We start from the raw sequence: 23,661 nt of genomic DNA on the forward strand, positions 1-23,661 counted from the left end.
TCTCTATCTCATTCCTGTACTCTGTCTCGTCATTGTTTGAGATCTGACCCACTACGGTGGTGTCGTCAGCAAACTTGAAAATCAATTTGGAGGGGAAGTTGGCTGCACAGTCATAGGTGTATAAGGAGTATAGTAGGGGGCTGAGAACATAGGCTTGTGGGGCACCGATGTTGAGGATGATTGTGGAGGACGTGTTGCCTATCCTTGCTGATTGTGGTCTGTGAGTTAGGAAGTTCAGGATCGAGTCATAGAGGGAGATGCCAAGGCCCAGGCCACAAAGTTTGGAGATGTGTTTCATGGGAATAATAGTATTGAAAGCTGAGCTGTAGTCAATAAATAGGAGTCTAACATAGGTGTTCTTGTTATCTAGGTGTTCCAGGGTTGAGTGTAGGGCCAGAGAGATTACATCTGCTGTGGACCTGTTGCCGCGGTAGGCAAATGGTAGTGGATTCTGTTAGCTTTAGGAATAAGGAATAAATTCCAATCTTACCAATAATAGGTACTTACGTATAAACTATGTGATATGCCTGGATGAACAATAATTCTTGTTGTCAGATGACAACATTATTGGAACTAAAACATGATACCTCATACTCTCTCTAACCGATGTATAAATACACAAGAGCACATTGATTAGAATAAAAGAATATCTGGCTCTCTTCAATATTCTTATCTTTTCCAAAGAGACAAAGTACCTCAAAATGTTATTATTTTATGACTATCGTTCACCGACAAGGAGTAGCTGTGGAGTTCAGTGTGAGCAATAGGTAAAGATGCTGTTAACACATGTATCTGTAGAGCATAGAGAAATAGCTTAAAGTTAAATAGATTGGATATAGTCAGGCACATTGATAACCCACATTATGGAAACAACTGTGAGTTTAGTCATAAACATAGGACATAAGGTTCGATGCTGCTAACACAGCATTAGTTAGGGATAATAAAAAGACTGCCTGTAATGTGGAGATAACACCAGAGATGTGATGTGCAGTGAAGCATACACCACATCCTGCAGGAATGTAAGAGGCCAAGTTACAAAAAGCAAATGGTCTGCAAGATGTGTTGTTTTTACAACTAAGCATAAAAGGGGGGAAAGGTCACAGATGGTTGGGACAGCAGTGATCAGGTTGGCAAAGGATTGATTACCGCCAATCTGAACTGGACATGTAACCGTGTTAGATAAGATGGATGAGTTTGCTAATGCACTCTTGTGATAACAGGAGACATTGTTAGATGGGAACTTGGGGCACCTTGAGCCAATAGGGGAATGACAACACATAGATGGGACAGGGACCACCAATTAGGGGAGAACAACATATTGCAAAGCCATTACAATGCTTGTAAAAAAGTATAAAATGTGCTGCCAATTTATGTAAAGTGTGCCTATTTCGCTAGACACCCGGTCTTGCAAGAACGTCAAATAAAATCTTGCTCCTTCAGAACTTGACTTGACTAAATTGTTTAACTGTGAGCTGTGTTTCTCACATCAGGATCTAGATCTGGATTGGAAGTAGACCAGAATTACAAGTGGGATTTGGATTGGGATGAGAATCTAGATTGGTTTTGGCATCTTAATTGGGATCAAAATTAGGATTGGGATCAAGATCTGGATGATGATCAGGATTAGGATCTAGATGGAGATCAGGATAGTGATCCGAATCAGGATTGGGATCTGGTTTGGGATGAGAATCTGGATTAGAATCAGGATCTGGATGGGGATCCGTATGGGGATCGGGATCCTGATGAGGATGCAGCCTGGCCACTGTTGAGGCCCCTCCCTGCACTGCATCGCGTGAACACAACCCGACCAGTGGCTGAGTCTGAAATACACTAAAATTGAACCGAAGTATTCCAGAGGGCATTAGATCACTGGAATAGAAACAATGGGCGAAGGTTCGGGGAAAAGGCAGGGCAATGACACCAGGCATGATGCCCATTTAGAAAACTGGTACACGGGCCCAGTGTCCTCCTTCTGTGATCCGATGGGAGCGCCGGATGGGGCGGGGTCAGTCCGGATTTGGGCCAATGGGAACGCGGGATGGGGCGGGGTCTGTCCGGATTTGGGCCAATGGATGTGCCGGATGGAGCGGGGTCTGTCCAATTTGGGCCAATGGGAATGACGGTTGGGGCGGGGCTGCTCTTTTCCGTTGTGAGGGAAATGGCGGCCGCACCTGGATATCCGGAGATTCCGAGCGCCGCTTCTCGCTCCAGCCGAGCCCAGAATATTGTACCCCGCCTTCAGCATGGTCGTTATACGGGGCACGGGCCCACCAGAGTCTCACAGGTAAGCCTGGGGAGTCAATTGGTCGCCCGCCGCGAAGGCCGCGGAAGCCTGGGACTCCGTTTGGGAGTGGGGTGGCGAGTGAGTGGTTGCTGTAGGCCTAGCTTCATTCGAAGGGAGCCGGTAATCAGTTCCTTCCCTTATCAAGGAATGGTGATCACATTCTCGGGTTTAGGCAAAGTGTGGATTATGGAGGAAATCCTATGGTTTAATCCTAATGGGAGTCTTATTAAACCCTCCTAAAACTCCTTTCTAGTTCTTAAACTGCCGTGTTCGAATTCACTGGAATGTTAATGTCGACCTGGATTGTTAATCCAACAATGGAAGGATTATATTTTTATACCCAAAATATTATTTAAACTTTTTGTGTATAAACTCACTGATCTTTGACAAGGTTGATAAGCATTAGCAGGCCATCAATCCAGTCTTCCCTGTGCTGTTTCTTTCAAAACCTGTACATTTTATTTTCACCTATTTCTCCATTTTGTTTTGAAAGTTGCAATTGAATCAGTTTCTGCTACCCTTTCAATCTGTGCACTTCGGATCACACGAAGTTTAAAGTTTTAGTGTTATAAGTAGGCTTAAACTGACACTGCAATGAAGTTACTGCAAAAATCCTGCGAAGAGTGAGTGGGCAAAGATCTGGCAGATAGAGTATAATGGTGGCGAATGTGAGGTTATCCATTTTGGAAGGAATAATAGTAAAATGGACTATTATTTAAATGGTGAAAAATTACAACATGCTACTGTGTAGAGGGACCTGGGGTCCTTGTGCATGAATCACAAAAACTCAGTTTGCAAGTGCAGCAGGTGGCCAAGAAGGCAAATGGAATTTTGGCCTTTATTGCAAGAGGGATGAAGTATAAAAGCAGGGAGGTCTTACTGCAATTGTACAAGGTACTGGTGAGGTTGCACCTAAGAGTACTGTGTACAATTTTGGTCCCCTTATTTAAGAAAGCGTATATTAGCTTTGGAGGGAGTGCAGAGAAGGTTCACCAGGTTGATTCCAGAGATGAGGGGGTTAGCTTATGAGAAGAGATTAAGTAGACTGGCCTGTACTAGATGGCCTACTCCTGCTCCTATTTCTTATGTTCTTATGTACTCATTGGAGTTTAGAAGGCTAAGGGGAGATCTTATAGAGACATGTAAGATAATGAAGGAGCTAGACAGGGTAGAAGCAGTGAGGTTATTTCCACTTAGATTGGAAACAACAAGAACTAGAGGGCACAGCCTCAAATCAAGGGGGAGTCAATTTAGAACAGAGTTGAGGAACTACTTGAAGAGAGATTGAGTAAACTGGGGTTGTTCTCCTTGGAAAGACGGATAAGAACATAAGAAATAGGAGCAGGAGTAGGCCATCTGGCCCTTCGAGCCTGCCCCGCCATTCAATAAGATCATGGCTGATCTGTCGTGGCTCAGTTCCACTTTCCGGCCCTCTCCCCATAACCCTTAATCCCCTCTCTTATCAAAAACCCATCAACCCGCTTCTTGAAAATATTTAGCGAGGCAGCCTCCACCACTTCAACGGGTAGAGAATTCCAGAGATTCACCACCCTTTGAGTGAAGAAGTTCCTCCTCAACTCCGTTCTAAAATGCCCCCCTTTATCTTGAGGCTGTGCCCCCTAGTCCTAGTGTCTTTTTTGAGCGGGAAGAGTCTCCCCACCTCTATCCTATCCATCCCATTCATCATCTTATACGTCTCAATGAGATCTCCCCTCATTCTTCTAAACTCCAACGAGTACAAGCCTAGTTTATTCAGCCTCTCCTCATAGCTCAACCCCCTCAACTCCGGTATCAGCCTAGTAAACCTCCTCTGCACTCCCTCCAAGGCCAAAATATCTTTGCGCAGGTGCGGCGCCCAAAACTGCACACAGTACTCCAGCTGCGGCCTCACCAATGCCCTATACAGCTGCAGCAAGACCTCCCTACTTTTATATTCAATCCCCTTCGCTATGAAGGCCAGCATCCCATTCGCCTTCCTGACCACCTGCAAGCTGGGTTTTTGCGACTCATGCACAAGGACCCCGAGGTCCCTCTGCACCGTCGCCTGCTGCAGTTTTTTGCCACGTAAGTAATAGTCCTTCCTACCAAAGTGGACCACCTCACACTTGCCAACATTAAATTCCATTTGCCATTTCCTGGCCCATTCGCCCAGCCTATCTAGGTCCTTCTGCAGACTCTCCACACCCTCCGCACAATTTGCCGTTCCCCCAATCTTGGTGTCATCCACAAATTTTGACACCCTACACTTGGTTCCCTCCTCCAGATCATCTATATAAATGGTAAAAAGCTGAGGCCCCAGCACCGACCCCTGGGGCACTCCACTAGTCACCATCCGCCAATCCGAATAGCACCCGTTGACCCCCACTCTCTGCCTCCTATTTGACAACCAATCCTCTATCCACGCTAACACCCTACCCCCAACTCCAAGTCCCCTGACCTTCTGCAATAACCTCTTGTGAGGTACTTTGTCAAACGCCTTCTGAAAATCCAGAAAGACCACATCCACCGGCTCTCCTCTATCGACCGCCCTAGACACATCCTCATAGAACTCCAGTAAATTTGTCAGACACGACTTCCCTTTAATGAAACCGTGCTGCGTCTGCTCTATCAAGCAATTCCCTTCAAGATGCCTCGCAATTTCCTCCTTAATGACGGATTCTAACATTTTACCTACCACAGACGTTAAACTAACCGGCCTATAATTCCCTGCCTTTTGCCTGGCACCCTTAAACAACGGCGTAACATTAGCCGTTTTCCAATCCTCCGGCACTTCCCCGGAATCCAGTGACGTCTGGAAAATAACCACCAATGCATCCACTATAACCTCCGCCATTTCTTTCAGAACCCTCGGGTGCATTCCATCCGGTCCTGGGGACTTGTCCACAATCAGCCCCTCCAGTCTGTCGAGCACCGCCTCTCTAGTAACAGTAATGTCATTAAGACCCTCCAGTCCTACCACCTTTCCATCGCTAACACCCGGCAAATTATTCACGTCCTCCTCCATGAAGACAGAAACAAAAAAGTTATTCAATACCTTAGCCATATCCCCATCTCCTACCACTAGGTCCCCTTTCTCATCCTCTAAAGGAGCAACGTTCACCCTAGCCAGCCTCTTCCTTTTTATATATTTATAAAAACTCTTGCTATCCTTTTTTATATTAAGCGCTAGCCCAGCTTCATAGTTTCTCCTACCCTCCTTTATCAGCTTCTTTGTCAATCTTCGTTGACATTTAAACCTTTCCCAATCCTCTTCTCGCCCACTACTCTTAGCTACTCTAAATTCCTCCGCTTTTAATTTAACACTTTCCTTCACCTCCTTCGTTATCCACGGCTTATTACCTCTCCTCCTACAGTCCTTTTTGACCATCGGAATAAATTTCTGCTGAGCACCAAGAAAGATCTCCTTAAAGATCCTCCACTGCTCCTCAGCAGACCCTCCCTCCAATGCACTCCCCCAGTCCACATTCGCCAATTCTTCTCTCATCCTACCGTACTCCCCTCTATTCAAACAAAGGACATGTGTCCGGGAACCCACTTTCTCCTCCTCCATCTGCACCAGAAACTCCTCCATACGATGATCGCTCTCCCCAAGAGGATCCTTCACCGCAAGATGATAAGGGGCGACCTAATAAAGGTGTATAAAACTATGAAGGGCTTAGGGTGAGCAGTGGGAAACTTTTTTCCAGGTCAGAAGTGATGAACACAAGGGGTCACAAGTTCAAGATGAGGGGGGCAAGGTTTAACACAGATGTCAGAAGGATGTATTTTATACAGAGGGTGGTGGGGGCCTGGAATGCACTGCCAAGCAAGGTGGTGGAGGTGGCCATGCTGGGATCGTTTAAGACTTATCTGGATAGCCATATGAACAGACTGGAAATGGAGGAATACAAATGAATGGTTTGGTCGGACGCATGAGCGGCGCAGGCTTGGAGGGCCAAAGGGCCTGTTTCCTGTGCTGTAGTCTTTGTTCTCCCAGAGGGTAGTGAATCTTTGGAATTCTCTGCCCATTGAAGCTGTGGAGGATATCTCGTTAAATGTTTTTAAGTCACAGATTTTTGACCAATAAGAGAATTAAGGGTTATGGGGAACAGGCAGGCAAGTGGAACTGAACCACCATCAGATCAGCCACAATCTTATTGAATGGCGGGACAGGCTCGAGGGGCTGGATGGCCTAATCCTGCTCCTATTTCTTATGTTCTAAAAGTTGCAGTATTACTGCAAAAACAATCACATTAACACTGCAATGAAGTTACTATGGAATCTCCTAGTTGCCACATTCTGATGCCTGTTTGGGTACACTGAGGGAGAATTCAGCACAGCCTAACCAGCACCAGTCTTCTGGAGTCATGAAATCTGTGAAGAAAGAAAACATCATCTTCACCCCTTTCATCACTTTGCTGATTGTTAAATCTCTGTATTCCTTCTCTTGTCACTGAAAATAGTTTATCCTTCTTTACTATTAAAACTTTCCATAGTTTTGAACACCTCTAGTCTTTGCTTAATCCTTCTAAGAATAATTCCAGTTTCTCCACATTACTGAAGTCTGTCTCTGATGCAATCTACATCGTCTCCAAAGTTTTACCATAGCTTCTTTTGTACTTTATTAAGCCAAGGACACTTTTTTTAACAGCCTTGTCAACTTGTCTGGTCATCTTTGAAAGATCTGAATTTGTAAATGTCTCTGTTCAGAGGTGCACCAGCCATAATCCGTCTGAGGTGTAGAACAAGGGTGGGTGGGCCATTCATCCCTTGAATCTGCTCCACCAATTTAGTAAAGTCAGGGCTGATCTGACAGTTACCTCAAATCTGCACCCCACCCACCTTCAATCACTTTTTACTGCCTTGCTTACAAAGAATTTATCTTGCCTGTCTTTAAAATATTTAAAGATTTTGTTTGCACCACCTTTTCAAGAAGCAAGTTTCAAAGATCCTCAACCCTCAAATAAATTCAGCACCTTTCCATTTTAAATTCCATTTAAACCCATTATTTTTAAGCAGTGTCCCCTAGTTCCAGATTCTCCCACACAGGAACCCTCAGGATCTTGTGTTTCAATCAAGTAGCTTCTTACTATTTGAAACTCCAGCAGATGCAAGCCTAGTCTGTCTAACCTTGCCACAAGGGTGTTCCTCATTTGGTGTGGGGAGGTGCTGGTGTTTCTCATTCATTAGGAGAAGGCGTGGGGACGGGGAGAACTTGTGCATTATCTAATGGTTCGTCACTCAAACTAAGTGGGGACTGGGGCTTGTTCTGCAGGTAACTGTTTAAAAAAACTCGGAGTTATACTGTTTTAAAAATCGATGTACCTTGGTTTCCTAATTCTCTCATGCAAAAACACAAATTGCTTTTGTAGAGAGCCAGCACAGACACAGCAGGCTGAATGGCCTCCTCTGTGATTTAACCTTTTGTTATTTCTGAAATAAACAGTTCTGGAAAATCTCTGGATGAAAGAACAAACTTGAAAGTTAACACTCTCCAACAGATACTGTTGAGGTTTAACAGGACTTTAGATTTTTATTTCAGATTTCCAGCATCTCCAATTTTTTTCTATTTTTGACTATAACTTTGTGCTAAAAACAACTGCCAATTATAGAATTCTATGACCAACTGGAGTTGGAGTATTTCTAGTTCTGGGCCACATCTTAGGATGCCCGAGACTTTGATTTATTTGGTTACTAGGTTGGAAGGGATTTCTCCAACCGAGTCAGTTATTAGGTTGCAGTCAATAATGCTTGCAGTCAGCTAGGAAGCATGCCATTGAGATGGAGTATTGTCAGTCTGTAAGTTGGAGTGTATTCCAGCATGGGCTCTGGGATTTCAGACAGTTTTTTTTTTGAGGTCCTGTGTCAGTAACTGCATAGTTAGCTGTCAGCCAGTGATATTCTACGGTGAATTATCAAGGATGCCAAGAGACAGTACTAGACCAAGCTAGAGTCCCAGGCTAGCCACACTGATGGTGGCAAGATATAGACCTAAACTAAAAAGCAAAGGCATGGAGGGGTGCAACAATGCACTCCTTCCTGATGAGCTCAATGCATTCTATGCCCGTTTTGAGCAGGAGGTCAGTAAGAAGACACCATCTGCCTCTGAAGTCTTGGCCAAACCAATATTCGAGGTCACCATCACAGATGTCAAATTGGCCAAGTCAATCCATGGAAAGCAGCTAGCCTGCATGAGATAACTGGCCAAGCACTCAGATCCTTCACAGGCCAGCTGGTGGGGGTATTTGCAGATACCTTTAACCTCTCCTTACTCAGATCTGAGGTCCCTACCTGCTTCAAGATGACGACCATCATCCCTGTACCAAAGAAAAGCCAGGCAGCGTGCCTTAATGATCGCCTGGTGACTCTGACATCTGGAATTATGAAATGGTTTGAAAGGTTAGTCATGGCATGCAGCAACTCCAGTTTCCCAGATTGCTTAGGTCCACTACAGTTTACTTTTCGTCCATAGCAGATGTCATTTCCCTGGCCCTACACACAACCGTGGAACACTTGGATAACAAGCGCACTTACTATTTATCCTATTTATTGACGACAGCTCAGCCTTCAATGCCATGATCCTTACAAAACGCCTCTCAGAACTCTGTGGCCTAGGGTTCAGCTCCTCCCTCTGCAACTTCATCTTAGACTTCCTAACCCATAGATAATGATACCTCCTCCTCATTATCCTTAACACCAAGGTCCCAAAAGGCTTTGCCCTCAGCCCCTTACTATACTTTGTATACATCAATGACTGTGGCCAAATTTCACTCCAGCTCAATGTTCAAGTTTGCTGATGACACCACCGTAATGGTTTGGGTCTCAAACAATGACCAGACAGTACAGGAAAGAGTTTAGAGTTGAGCAAAATGATGCAACAAAAATAATCTTCCTCAATTTCAGCAAAATGCAGGAGATCGTCATCGACTTCAGGAAGCGTACTGGAGGACATACTCCTACCTACATTAACAGTGATGAAGTGGAAATGGTCGAGAACTTCAAGCTTGTGTCCGGATCACCAACAACCTTCCTGATCCCTCCATGCTGGCACCATAGTTAAAACCTACCAACACCTCTACTTTCTCAGGAGGCCAAGGAAATGCTGCATGTCCATTCCAACTTTTCCAACTTCTATGGATGCACCATGGAAAGCATATTTTTGGAAGTCTTGCAGCTTGGTATGGCCTCTGCTCTGAGATCACAAACTACAAAGGGTTATAAACGTAGCCTAGTCCATCACGTAAACCAGCCTCCCATCCACTGACTTTCTCTACACTTCCTGCTGCCTGGATAAAATAGCCAGCGTAAATCAAAGACCCTACGCATCCTGGACATTCTCTCTTCCACCTCCCATCAGGGCAAAAATACAAAATTCTGAGATCAAGTACATCTGGACAACCTTCACCTGCTTGAGGACATGCCAGGAAAATTATGGACTCTTTCTACGCAACTGGAAGATGAGGAATGGCTTTGACTGTGGCCTTCAAGTTAGATCATTGCCCCTGAACCATTCCTGGTGGCATCACAGTTAATCACATTGTGTCAGCTGTAGCTGTAAAATGAATTGTTAACCACAACATCAAAAATATTTGCAATCTATCCCAGCCATCAAATTTTTTTTAAAAACTGGATTGGAACTTGGGGTGTCCTTTTTTTTGTTCTTCTAATGGCTTTAAGTTCCCTGACATCTGTTATAGTCTGCTGTAAAAGACATGGTAACATTTGGGAAATATTAAGGGGGCTGGTATTGTGGACCAGATGGCGGAGAGGCATGTCCCCAGGGCCTGATAGGATATACCCCAAAATACTGAGAGAGGCAAGGGAGGAAATTGCTGGGGCCTTGTGAGAAATCTTTGTATCCTCACTGGCTACAGGGGAGGCACCAGAGGATTGGAGAATAGCCAAGGTTGTTCCTTTGTTTAAGAAGGGTAGCAAGAATAATCCAGGTAATTACAGGCTGGTGAGCCTTACATCATTGGTAGGGAAATTATTGGAGAGGGTTCTTCGAGACAGGATTTACTCCCATTTGGAAATAAGTGGACATATTCGTGACAGCATGAATTTGTGAAGGGAAGGTCATGTCTCACTAACTTGAACGAGGTTTTCAAGGAAGTGACAAAGATGATTGAGTTAAGGAAGTGGATGTTGTCTACATAGACTTCAGTAAGGCATTTGACAAGGTTCCCCATGGCAGACTGATACAGAAGGTGAAGTTGCATAGTATCAGAGGTGACCTGGTAAGGTGGATACAGAACTGGCTCAGTCATATGAGGGTAACAGAGGAAGGATGCACTTCTGAATGGAGAGCTGTGACAAGTGGCATTCCCAGGGATCAGTGCTGGGACCTTTTGCTGTTTGTGATATATAAAAATTTTTTGGAGAAAAGTGTAACTTATTTGATGAGTAAGTTTGCTGACACACAACTTGGAATTGCAGATAGCAAAAGGACCATCAGAGGATACAGCAGGATACAGATCAGTTAGAGACTTAAGGGGGTGAGATGGCAGATGGAGTTTAATCTCAGATGTGAGGCAATGCATTTTGGAAGGTCTAATACATGTGGGAAATATACAGTAAATGGCAGAACCGTTGAATATTGATAAGCAGAGGGATCTGGGTGTACAGGTGCACAAGTCACAAAGTTGCAAAGCAGTTGGGGAAGGTAGTCAAGAAGGCATACGGCATGCTTGCCTTCATTGGCTGCAGCATTGAATTTAAAAATTGGCAAGTTGTGTTGCAGCTTTATAGAACCTTAGGCTGCACTTGGGATATAGTGTTCAATTCTGGTTGCCACACTACTTGAAGGATGTGGAAGCTTTGGATTTACCAGGATGGAGGGTGTTAGTTATGAAGAGAGGTTGGAGAAACTTGGTTTGTTCTCACTGGAACGGTTGAGGCTGAGATAGAAGTCTACAACGTTATGAAGGGCTTGGACAGAGTGAGTAGCAAGAAGCTTTTTTCCAGGGTGAAAGAGTCAATTACTAGAGGGCACAGTAAGGTGCAAAAGGCAAGGTTTAAAGGAGATGTACGAGACAGATTTTTTTTTTTAAACGGTTGGTGCCTGAAACTTACTGCCAGGAGAGGTCATGGAAGCAGATACGATAGTGACTTTTAAGGGGCATCATGAGTAGGATGGGAATCGAGGGATATAGTCCCCAGAAAGGTGGGGGGTTTTAGTTCTGACGGGCAGCATGGTTGATGTAGCCATGGAGGGCTGAAGGGCCTGTTCCTGTGCTGTAATTTTTTTGCTTTTTTTGTTCTTTTGCATTTGTTTTTGGTATTAGGGTGAGCATTGTGTTTCGTTTCAGTGACCCACTGGGAAGCTTTTATCAAAACAGACTTTAAGAATGCATTTAGAACATAACAATTAGCATAATTTTTACCAATTAAAGTACTTAAACACAAAGTATAATTTTTAACAGCTAGCTTTTTCTATTGTTCCAATTTAGCAGTATTGCCCTCTCTCTCCCCCACTGCCATGGGCGCAAGTCCTTTTTGTTTTTAGAACCATTTAGCTTTCACAGAGTTCAAAGCAGTCTGTTTTTTGGACATATAAAAACAAAGATGTTTAAGTGGGGTGTTAGATTTATGGTCTTTTCGCACATCTGGAGAGTGGTCTAGACAGGTACTGGTCTTATAATTCTCGTGCAGCAACTACCAGAGAGCTCCAACCCCAGACAACCGAACCTGAGAAGGAGGCTTATTTCTTGTCAAATTCCAATCTCCACTTCAGCCAGAGTAAGAGGTGTGCAGAAAGTGATCTCTTGCCAAAGATCCCTAAAATCAGGCTGCTCTGAGGTCCCTGAAAGCCTGGCTGTACCTCATCATATAACCTTACTTGTCAATCAACCTAACAAAACCATACACTGCAATAGCCCAGGGAAAATCACAAAATAACAAAACCCTGCATTAGTCCAGATTAAAACAAATAGTGTAGTAATTAAGATCAATTATGCTGCTACAGTAACAATATAGTGCTGCTGGATCCGGACAGAATGGGTCCACTGATTTTAAAAAAAAACAAACTGCTACAACAGATCCTGCACAAAAGACATGATAAATGCATTTCTTAAAGTAAAGGCACAGTATTGTCACACTAGACAAAGCCAGCATGGGTTTATGAAAGGCAAATCATGCATAACAAATCTACTGCAGTGTTTTTGTTTGTCACTACTAGATTAGGTAAAGGAGAACCAGTGGATGTGATGTATTTGGACTTTCCGAAGTCTTTGATAAGGTTCCTCGAAGTTATTGGAAATCATTAAAGCACATGGGATAAGGAGTAATGTATTGGCATGGGTCATGAATTGTTTGACAGAAAACGGAGAGTTGCAGTAAATGGGTCTTCCAAGTGGCCAGAGGTGACTTGTGGCTGACTGCAGGGAACTGTGCTTGGGCCCTATATATGTATAAATGATCTGGATGAGGGAACCAAATGTAATATTTCCAAGTTTGCTGACACAAAACCAGATTGAATTGAAGAGGATGCGAGGAGGATTCAAGGTGATCTTGACAAGTTGAGTCAGTAAATACATGGATAAATGTGAAATTATACACTTTGTGAAAAACAGAAAGGAAAAGTATTGTTTAAATGATGGCATATTGATAAGTGTGGATGTACATATGGATCTGGGTGTTCTTGTGTACCAGTTAGTGAAAGTGGAGAGGCAGGTACAGCAAGCAATTAAAAAAAGTAAAAGGTATGTTGGCCTTTGTTATAAGAGGATTTGAGTTCATAAGTGGAAATGCCTTACAGCAGTTGTATGGGGGCTTGGTGAGTATTGCATGCAATTTTTGAACTCCCTGCCTAAGAAAGGATATACTTAGAGTGCAGCAGAGGTTCACTAGGGTGTGACCAGGGTTGGCAGAACTGCTCTATGAGAAGGGATTAGTGTGTGGAAAGCTGAGAGGAAATCCCATTGAGATGCATAAAGTTTGAATAGGGCTGGACACATAGGTGCAGGGAAGATTTAGACCCGGGGGTCACAGACTTGGGATAAGGCGTTAGACATTTAGGGCCAAGATGAGGGAAAAATCTATGCACAGAAGACGGTACATGTTGGAAATTCTATACCACAGGAAGCTGTGTAGGTTAAACCACTGAATATGTTGAAGATAGTGGTAGATAATGTTTTAGTTTTTAATGGCATCAACATGTATGGGGAGAAAGCGGGAATATGGCATTGAGATAGGGGATCAACCAAGCTGAGTGAATTTCAGAGCAGGCTTGAAGGGCTGAATGGCCTGCTTGTTTGTTATAGAGTCATATGTTCTCTCCCCTCCTTCAACTGCAGTACCAGAGCTTTCAATCTTGTCCTTTTTACAGTGATTCTAATTGGAATATCTGGACTAGTTATCCAGAGATCTAGGGAAATGCTCTGGGGATCCAGATATATCCACCACGACATTCAATTAAAAATTTGGAATTAAAAGTTCAAAACTGATTTGGTTTCCTTAAAAAGGAAATCTGCCGTCCTTAACCTGGTCTGGCCTACATCTGACTCTAGATTCACAGTAATGTGGTGGACTGTTCACTGGCCTAGCAAGCCACTAAGATGCCTTTGAACTGAATTGGGTGATGGCATTCTAATTTGGAACTGTCATGGACGTGTGGAATTCACTACCACAAAGTAGAGGCCAAAACATTGTGTGATTTCAAGAAGAAGTTAGATATATAGCTCTTGGGGCTAAAGTGATCAAGGGAAATGGGAAGGAGGAGGGATCAGGATATTGATTTTGATCAACCTTGATCATAATGAATGGTGGAACAGATGCAAAGGGTTGAATAACCTACCCCTTGTATTTTTTATGTTGGGTCAAAATTCTGGGACTCTCTTCCAAGAAGGTGGACCCACACCACATGGACCTCAGCAGTTCAAGAAAGTAGCTCAATACCACTTCCTTCTCAAGGTCAATTAGAATTGGCAATAAAAGTTGGCCTAGCCAATGAGGGCCATATTCTGTGTGAGAATATAAATAAATTAACCAAAGAGGTGAGAGGCAATGGTAGTTTGGACCCATAATTACCTAAGGGATAGAAAGCAGACAATAGTGGTGAATTTTTGTATTGGCATGAGTGGACATTGGTCTTTCTCAGGAGTTGGGAAGCCCTAATTGATTAAATCCATCTGTTTGATCCACTCAGCACCTTCTAGAATGTAAGAAATAGGAGCAAGAGTAGATGATTCAGCCCATCGAACCTGCTCCTCTATTCAGTGAGAGAATGGCTGATATACTGCATTTCCTGCACTATTTCCATATCGTTTTTAATATGTAGAAATCTTATCAATCTCAGCCTTGAACATACTCATTGACTGATCCTTCACAGCCCTCTGGGGCAGAGAATTCCAATGATTCACCAGTCTGAGTGAAGAAATTCTTCCTCATCTCCATCCTAAATGTGCTGCCTCTTATTTTGAGACTGTGCACTCTTGTTCAAGACCCACCAGCCAGGGAAACATCCATCCTGCATCTTCTGAGCTGAAGAGAATAAAAACCAGTCAATTTAATCTTTCCTCATTGCGCAATTCCAAGAATTAACTTACCGAGCCTTTGTTGCACTACCTCTACAGCGAGGACATCTGTCCTTGGGTAAGGAGACCAAAACTATTCCAGGTGTGGTCTCATCAAGGCTCTATACAATTGAAGTAAAATGGGAATAAAGGGATACAAACAAATGGTCTAGTTGGGCGTGTGAACGGTGCAGGCTTGGAGGGCCGAAGGGCCTGTTCCTGTGCTATATTGTTCTTTGTTATACTTTGATATTTTTACTCGTACTTAAATCGTCTTGCAATAAAGGCCAAATTCATTCATGAGTTGGGTGCCTTTATTGCACATTCCTAATTGTCCTTGAGAAAGTGGTGCTGAGCTGCTGCCTTGAACTGCTGCAGTCCACGTGGTGTACACACTCTGTTGTTAAGGAAGGAATTCCAGGATTTTGACCCAGCAACGGTAAAGAAAAGGTGGTATATTTCCAAATCGGGAAGCTGAGTGACCAGGTGTTCCCATGCCATCCTTATAATTTCAGATGGCGGTGATTGTAGGTTTGGAAGATGCTGCTTTGGAACCTTGGCGAGTTCCTGCAGTGCACCTTGTAATTAGTACGCACTGCTATCACTCTCCAACAGTGGAGGGTGTAAATGTGGAAGAGGTAGCAGTCCAGCAGACTGCTTTGTCCTGGATGGTGTCCAGCTTCCTGAGTGTTAGAGCACAAGGAATAAAAGTAAGAGTAGGCCCGTCAAGCCTGCCCCGCCACTCAACATAGCTGATCTGTGCTGGCCTCAACTCCTTTTCTGTGCCATTTAATCATAGCCCTCTATTCCTTTGAATAAATATCCACCTCAACTTTGAATACATCTAATGATCCACCATCCATCTTTTGAAGCAGAGAATTCCAGAGATTCGCTACCCTCTGCGAGAAGAAATTTTTATGCATCTCTGTTTTAAATGATCAGCACTTTATCTCCACAGAATCACTAAAATGCAAAAAGAGGCCATTTGGCCCATGGAACCTTCAACTACAATCCTATCCAGGCCCTATCCTCTTAACCCCATGTATTTAACTCTGCTAGTCATCATGACACTAAGGGGCAATTTAGCATGGCCAGTCAACCTAATCAGCACATCTTTGGACTATGGGAGGAAACCAGAGCACCCAGAGGAAACTCCTGCAGGCACGGGGAGAATCTACAGGCATTGTCCGGAGGCTGGAATTTAACCCAAGTCTCTGGCGCTGAGGCAGCTGTGCTAACCACTATGCCTCCAGGCCACTTGTAATGATGTCCCCTTGTTTGAGACTCTCCCATTATTAAAAATCTCTCACCGTCTACCTTGTCAAGCACCGTCAGGATCAAATGTGTCTGAATAATGTCACCTCTCACTCTTAAGTCCAAAGAATACAGACCCAGACTGTTTAATCTGTAGTCCCAAATGGCCTTTCTTTTTGCAACACGTGCAATTTGGCCATATTCCAGATATGAAATTTGGGCATTGGCAAATTTGCTTTTGCTAAATTAATCATGATTGACTTATTCTAAGCAGTCAGCTGTTCCTTTTGGTGCTGTAGATGCATTTTCCAGCTCTGGCTGAGCCCCACTGTCATCCAATATATACCGCTCACTGGGTAGCACTGCTGCCCCTCAGTGCCAGGGACCTGGGTTTGTCTGTAGGCTTGGGTCACTCTGTGTGGAGTTTGCACATTCTCCCCATGTCTGTATGGGTTTCCTTCAGGTGCTCCAGTTTCCTACCACAGTTCAAAGATGTGCAGGTTAGGTGAACTGGTCATGCCAAACTTTCCCTCGGTGTACCTGACACACTGGAGTGTGGTGACTGGGGATCTTCACAGTAACCTCATTGCAGTGTTAATGTAAAACTACTTGTGACTAATAAATAAACAGTGGTTCAATCTCAAATCGTTATTTGTGAGTCTTTGAAAAATTGTGGGGCCTTTCTGAACCCAAGCAGCAGTGCTTTGAATTGATGAAGTCCTTGAGGTGCCATAAAAGTGTAGATCCTCTTGCTAAAGGACAGTAGCCCTTTAGCAAGTCTATTTTGGTGATGAATTTCAATCATCCAATGCTTTTGATGGCATCTTCCAAACATGGAATAGGAAATGAGTCCCTTTTGGATTTGGCATTCACCTGCTTTTAGCCCACATGGTTTCTGGGTTCCATCCATTCTGGAAACCATGAGGATAGGGGAGCTTCAATCATAGAACTCAATTCAAGATTGTCATTCTAAAGCGTATATTCAATTTCTTCCTGTACCTGTGATAACTTAGCTGGACTTAACCTATATGGATGTTGCTTGGGGGGGGGAATGGTGTCCCCACATCTCAGTCATATATCAGTAGCCCTTATCTACCAAGATTATTCCCACAAATATGTTTATAGGACTGCAGTAACTCCGTTTTCTCTGGCTCTTATCTCGGCGATGATGTAACCACGGGTTTAAATTCTCCATTACTTCCTCATTGTCTAAATGAATCATTGGGAAGTCACTGTCAGAATTTCTTCCCCCTTTTGTTATTACCAAGGCACCATGCTTGTTTTCATTTCCTTTATCCCATTTTTCTTTATCATGTTCACACGTGTATAATTTGCATCTGTCTGGGCTGTTTACCATATAGTTTGCCTCGCTCAGTTTCCTTTCGGGTGCTACAGCCCACTGAATCTAGCTTTTAGGGATTTGCCTGACAGTTAATAACACAACCCCACTCGTATTGTAAAACAGAGTCTGGGTCTTATCAGCCTTGCTTTTATTCCCTGCTGGGTTGTCTTTAGATGTTTTCTCGCCACCTCACAGGCCCCATTTAATCTTTCATTGAATTGTATTATGAAAGGCTAGTTTCTGACTCTTCATGTTTAGTAACTTTTCACAAATTAATTTCAATGGTCCTCTGATTTCATGCCCATAGACCAACTTCGAAAGAACTAAATTTGGTAGACTTAATGCATCCCTAATCGGGTCATTTGTGCAGATCTACAAGAGATGGGTCAGATCCTAAGTGAATATTTCTCATCAGTATTTGCTGTTGAGAAAAGGATGGATGTTAGGGAATTTGGGGAAATAAATAGTGATGTCTTAAGGAGTGTACATATAACAGAGAAGGAGGTGCTACAAGTCTTAAAGCGCATCAAGATAGATAAATCCCTGGGATCTGATGGTGTATCCCAGGACATTGTGGGAGGCTAGGGAGGAAATAGCCTGTCCCTAGCAGAGATATTTGAATCCTTGACAGGCATAGATGAGGTGCCTTAAGATTGGAGAGTGGCAAAGAGAGTGCCTTTAAGAAGGGCTGCAGGGAAAAGCCTGGGAACTGCAGGCCAGTGAGCCTAACATCTGTGGTGGGTAAGTTGTTAGAAGGTCTCCTGAGAGACAGGATCTACAGGCATTTAGGGACAGTCAGCATGGCTTTGTGAGTAGAAAATCATGTCTCAAATTTGAGTTTTTTTAAGGGGTAACCAAAAGGTAGATGAGGGTGGTGTAGTTAATGTTGTCTATGTGGACTTTAGAAAGGCCTTTGACAAGGTACCATGTGGCTGGTTGTCATGCAAGGTTAAATCTCATGGGATCCAGGGTGAGTTAGCCAAATGGATACAAAATTGACTTGATGACAAGACAAAGGATTGTTGTAAAAGGTTGTTTTTCAAACTGGAGATTTGTGACCGGTGGTGTGCCTCAGGGATTGGTGCTGGGTCCAATTTGTCATTTTATATTTAATGATTTGGATGAGAATTTAGGAGGCATGGTTAGTAAGTTTGCAGGTAACACCCAAGTTGGTGGGTGCATAGTGAACAGTGGAGATTATTATTTAGGATTGCAACGGGATCTTAACGAATTGGGCCAGTGGGCTGATGAATAGCAGATAGAGTTTAATTTATTTAAATACGAGGTGATGCATTTTGGTAGGTTGAACCAGATCTGGATTTACTCAGTTAATGGTAGGCTGTTGGAGAGCTATAGAACAACGATCTAGGGGTACATTTTCATATCTCCTTGAAAGTGGAGTCACAGGTGAACAGAGTGGTGAAGAAGGCATTCGGCATGCTTGGTTTCATTGATCAGAACATTAAATACAGGAGTTGGAACATCTTGTTGAAGTCATACAAGACATTGGTAAGGCCGCATACATGGAATATCGTGTACAATTCTGGTCGCTATTATAAAAGGGATATTAAAATGGAAAGTGCAGAAAAGATTTCCGCAGATGCTACTGGGACTCTGGTTTGAGTTATAAGGAGAGGCTGGATGGACTGGGATTTTTTTCTCTAACGTAGGAGGCTTAGGGGTAATCTTAGAGATATATAAAATAATGAGGGGCGTAGATCAGCTTGATAGTCAATATCTTTTCCCAAACGTAGGAGAGTCTAAAACTAGAGGATATAGGTTTAAAGTGCGAGGGAAAGATACAGAAGGGCCTGGGGGCAATTTTTTCACACACAGGGTTGAGTATGTCTGGAACAAGCTGCCAGAGGTTTTAGTTGAGGTGGGTATAATTTTGTCTTTTAAAAAGCATTTGGACAGTTACATGGGCAAGATGGGTTTAGAGGGATATGGGCCAAAACGTGGGCTATTGGGACTAAATGGCTTTTTAAAAAAAAAGAGGTGGCATGGGTAAGTTGGACTGAGGGGCCTGTTTCCATGCTGTAATCCTCTCATTCTATGACTATAATCAAAGAACAAAGAAAATTGCAGCATAGGAGCAAGTCTTTCAGCCTGCCAAGCCTGCACCGACCATGCTGCCATCAACTAAAGTCCTCTACCTTTCTGGGAACCATACCCTTCATTCCCATCCTATTCATGTATTTGTCAAGATGCTCCTTAAAAGTCACTATCATATCTCCTTCCACTACCTCCCCCGTCAGCAATTTCTAGACGCCCGTCACCATCTAGGTTTAAAAAAAATCTTTGCCTCGTACATCTCCTTTAAACCTTGTCCTTTGCACCTTAAACTGTGTCCCCTAGTAATTGATTCTTCCACCCTTGGGAAAGGTTTCTGACTGTCCACTCTGTCCATGCTCCTCGTAATCTTGTAGACTTCTATCAGGTAAATTGCAAATAATAAAAATGGAATCCTTCTCTGAAATCATGAGAATGCTCTCATCATTGTTTTCAGTCAGGTGTTGTCTCTGTAATGTGGCAGGTTAGGTTGATTAGCTGTGCTAAATTGACTAAGATGTTGAAGAACGTTATTTTGAGTGCATATCAGCTGGTATTAGGAGCTTTTTGGCAAAAGCACAAGTGTGGACGGACTTGCATTGAACTAGAAAGGGATAAACAAAGTCATTTTGATAAGGGTGGTGGGGATTAGCAGGGTAAATGTGGTGTTACAGGGATGGGTGTGATTGTCGGTGCAGGCTTGATGGTTTGAATGGCCTCCTTCTGTACTGTAGGGATTCCATGATTCTATAATTGAGTTTCAGGCAATGAATCTTTAAATTCCTTCAACAGATTTCAATAAGAGTGTCGTGTATTCTACTGTCAATGCTCCCACCCTTATCAAAATGAATTTATTTATCCCTTTCTAGTTCACTGCAAGTCTGTCCACACTGTTCTTGCCAAAGCTTTCTTCAACGCCCCTCAGTCCCCATTTCCTCTGCCAAAGATGCCTGGACTTCACTAGCACAACCTACAACTTTAGTTAGTTTGAGTAGGGTCCAAATGTCTTGTGACCATTTAAGCTGTTTGCTGTTTTCTCAGCAGCACCAAAACATGTCTGCATTCTGTTCAACAAATTTGGGAAGAGTTTGTACATATATGACTGTATCTGCATTCTGCTGCCTGTTTGAAGTCTCTTTGTCCCTTTCTTCCCTCGTAGCATGCACCATTTCCCTCTTAAACTACCCCCCCCCCCCCTTTCTCTTTCGCTTGCTTTCTCCTCATTTCCATGGAAAACATTCCCCCTTTCTACTCTTTTTCTCTCCTATTCCTGTAAGAAATAGGAACAGGAGTAGGCCGCTTGCTCAATCATTCGATAGGATCAAGGCTGACCTGATGTTCCCCACATCCATTTCCTGTCCTTTCCCTGTAACCCTTGATTCCCTTACTGATCAAAAATCTATCTCAACCATAAACATATGCAAGAACTCTGTCCCCATAGCTCTCCGTGGCAAGGAGTTCCAAAAACACAACCTTCTGAGAGGAGAATTTCCTCTATCTTGGTCTTAAATTGGTGCCCCTTTATTCTGAGATTGTCCTCTAGTCCTAGACTCTCCCATGAGGGGAAACATCCTCTCAGCATTTACCCTGTCCAGCCTCTTAATCCGGTATGTTTCACCTCCTAAATTCCAATTAATGAAGTCCCAACCTGTATAACTTTTCCTCATAAGACTGGGGATCATCCTAGTGAACCTTCTCTGAACTGTTTACAATGAAATAGTATTTTTCCTTAAATGAGAGGACCAAAACTGCCCACAGTAGTCCAGATGTAGTCTCGCGTACCTTGTACAGTTGCAACAAGACTTCCCTACTATTAAATTCCAACCCACTTGAAAAAAGGGCTACAATTTCATGAACCTCCTGCTTACCTGCTGCAGCTGTATGCCAGCTTTGTTTCGTGCACAAGTACCATCAAATCCCTTGTGATGCAGCTTTCTGCAGTCTTTTTCCATTTAAATAATAGTTGTTTCTTTTGTTCTCTTCCAAATGAACAACTTCTCATTTTCCTGCAGTATATTCCATTTGACAATTTCTTGCCCACTTATCAATGTCTCTCTTGTAAACTGTCTATATCCCTCCTGCAATTTCTTTCTACCTGTTTTTGGCTACAGTACCTTCATTTCCTCCCTCCATGTCATTAACATAGACTGTAAACAGTTGCAATCCCAGCACTGGAACGCCACTGGTTACAGTTTGGCAACCTGAAAAAGAACCCTTTATCCACACTTGCTGTTTCTGGCTCATTAACCAATGCCAATACAATACATCCAACACTATGAACTTTTATCTTATGACATAACCTTTTGTGAGGTACCTTGTCGGATGCTTTCTGGAAGTCCAAATACAGCGCCTTCTGCCCCTCTTTATCCACTCTAGTAATTTCTCTTTGTGAAAAAATTTAGATCAGTAAAGAACTCAATGATTTGGAGAACAAGCAAGAGAATGGCTGTGAGGACTGCTGGATCAGCCATGATCCCTACAAAATAGTAATGCAGGCTCGAGAGGCTGAATGGCCTGCTGCTGTTCCTGGTTCTTAGGGTGTCTGCACCAGCTCTCCAAACAAGTGTCATGGCTTCCCACATCCCCTTTAATATTGTTTGTATTGAAGTGTTATGGATAGGAGGGTGGTCAATTTAAATTGTTGTGATTTGTCCACACTTTCTTTCATAAACAGGTATTTTTCTTCTGATTTCCTCCTCTATAAACAGTGTGAAATTTCCCCAATCCTTAAATTTGGAATGCAAAGAGAGTTAAAATGGAGGTTGAAAATATTGAGGATGAGCAGTTTGTTGGGAAAGTAGTGAATATATCTTACTGAGACAAATAAGGATTTGTCTTAGAATCGTCACAGAAACCCTATAATACAGAGAGAGAGGCTGTTCGGCCCACTGAGCCTGTCGACCACAATCCCACCCAGGCCCTACCCCCATATCCCTACATATTTACCCACTAATCCCTTTAACCTAGGCATCTCAGCACACTAAGGGCAATTTTAGCATTGCCAATCAACCTAACCAGCATATCTTCAGACTGGGAGGAAACTGGAGCACCTGGAGGAAACCCACGCAGACATGAGGAGAATGTGCAAACTCCACACAGACGGTGACCCAAGCCGGGAATCGAACCCACGTCCCTGGAGCTGTGAAGCAGCAGTGCTGACCACTGTGCTACCTTGCCGCCCACGATGTGTTTGAGAACATGCCCGAGGAATAGGTGGTCAGACAATGATTTGATGAGAGCCTCACTGTCGCTGAAGGTTTGGGCAGGACAATCATAGAATGATACAACATAGAAGAGGTCCTTTGGCCCATCAAATCTCCACTGACACATTAGAAACATCTGAACTCCCACCTAATCCTATCTATCAGCACTTGGCTAATAGCCCTGAATGTTATGATGTGCAAGTGCTCATCCAGATACTTTTGAAAGGATGTGAGGCATCCCGCCTCTACTACCCTCCCAGGCAGTGCATTTGGACCATCACCACCCTCTAGGTAAAATTTTTCATCACATTCCCCTAAACCACCTGCCCCTCACCTTGAACCTACATCCCCCTCATGACTGACCCTTCGCCTAAGGGGAACAGCTGTTCCTTTTCTACTGTCATGTCTCGTAATCTTGAGGTCACCCCTCAGCCTTCTGTGCTCCAACAAAAACAACCGAAACCTATCCAACCTCTCTTCATAACTTAAATGTTCCATCCCAGGCAGTATCCTTGGTAAATCTCCTCTGCATTCCCTCCAGTGCAATCCATGCTCCCTATAATGTGGTGACCAGAACTGCACATACTACTTTAGCTGTAAGAAGTCTCACAACTTCAGGTTAAAGTCCAACAGTTTATTTGGAGTTATGAGCTTTCAGAATGCTGTTCCTTCCTCTCGTCACCTGAGGAAGGAGCAAGCGCTCTGTGCCCATCCCAGTCCAATGCTGGCATCGCCACATCATGGCTACTCTAGCTGTGGCCTCAACAGAGTTCTATACAACTTCAACATGACTTCCCTGCTTTTGTAATCTATGCCTTGATAAAGGCAAGTATCCCATATACCCTTTTCACCACCTTACTAACATGCCGTTCCGCCTCCCGAGATCTGTGGACAAACATGCCAAGGTCCCTTTGTTCTATGGATCTTCTTTGTGTCCTTGAATACTTTCATGTTAAATTACTACTTCCAAAGTGTATCACCTCTCACTTTTCAAGAGTGAGCAAGTGGTGGAAGGTATAGCCAGATGAGAAGGCT

At 43.5% G+C, this 23,661-nt stretch overlaps 1 protein-coding gene across 2 annotated transcripts in view; it reads left to right on the forward strand.

Annotated features, from left to right (window-relative positions):
• The first annotated feature begins 2,155 nt into the window (after positions 1-2,155).
• Positions 2,156-23,661, forward strand: part of LOC145353766 (short transient receptor potential channel 4-associated protein-like) — a 113,239-nt gene continuing 91,733 nt past the window's right edge. For both annotated transcript variants that reach the window (XM_080204540.1, XM_080204541.1), the window contains exon 1: positions 2,156-2,284. In XM_080204540.1, coding sequence (XP_080060666.1) covers positions 2,159-2,284 — 126 coding nt within the window. In that variant the 5' untranslated portion in view covers positions 2,156-2,158. The remainder of the gene's footprint in view (positions 2,285-23,661) is intronic.

This window comes from Carcharhinus amblyrhynchos, chromosome 16 (genome assembly GCF_965287045.1).
Source record: "Carcharhinus amblyrhynchos chromosome 16, sCarAmb.v2.hapA, whole genome shotgun sequence".
Taxonomy (NCBI): Eukaryota; Metazoa; Chordata; class Chondrichthyes; order Carcharhiniformes; family Carcharhinidae; genus Carcharhinus; species Carcharhinus amblyrhynchos.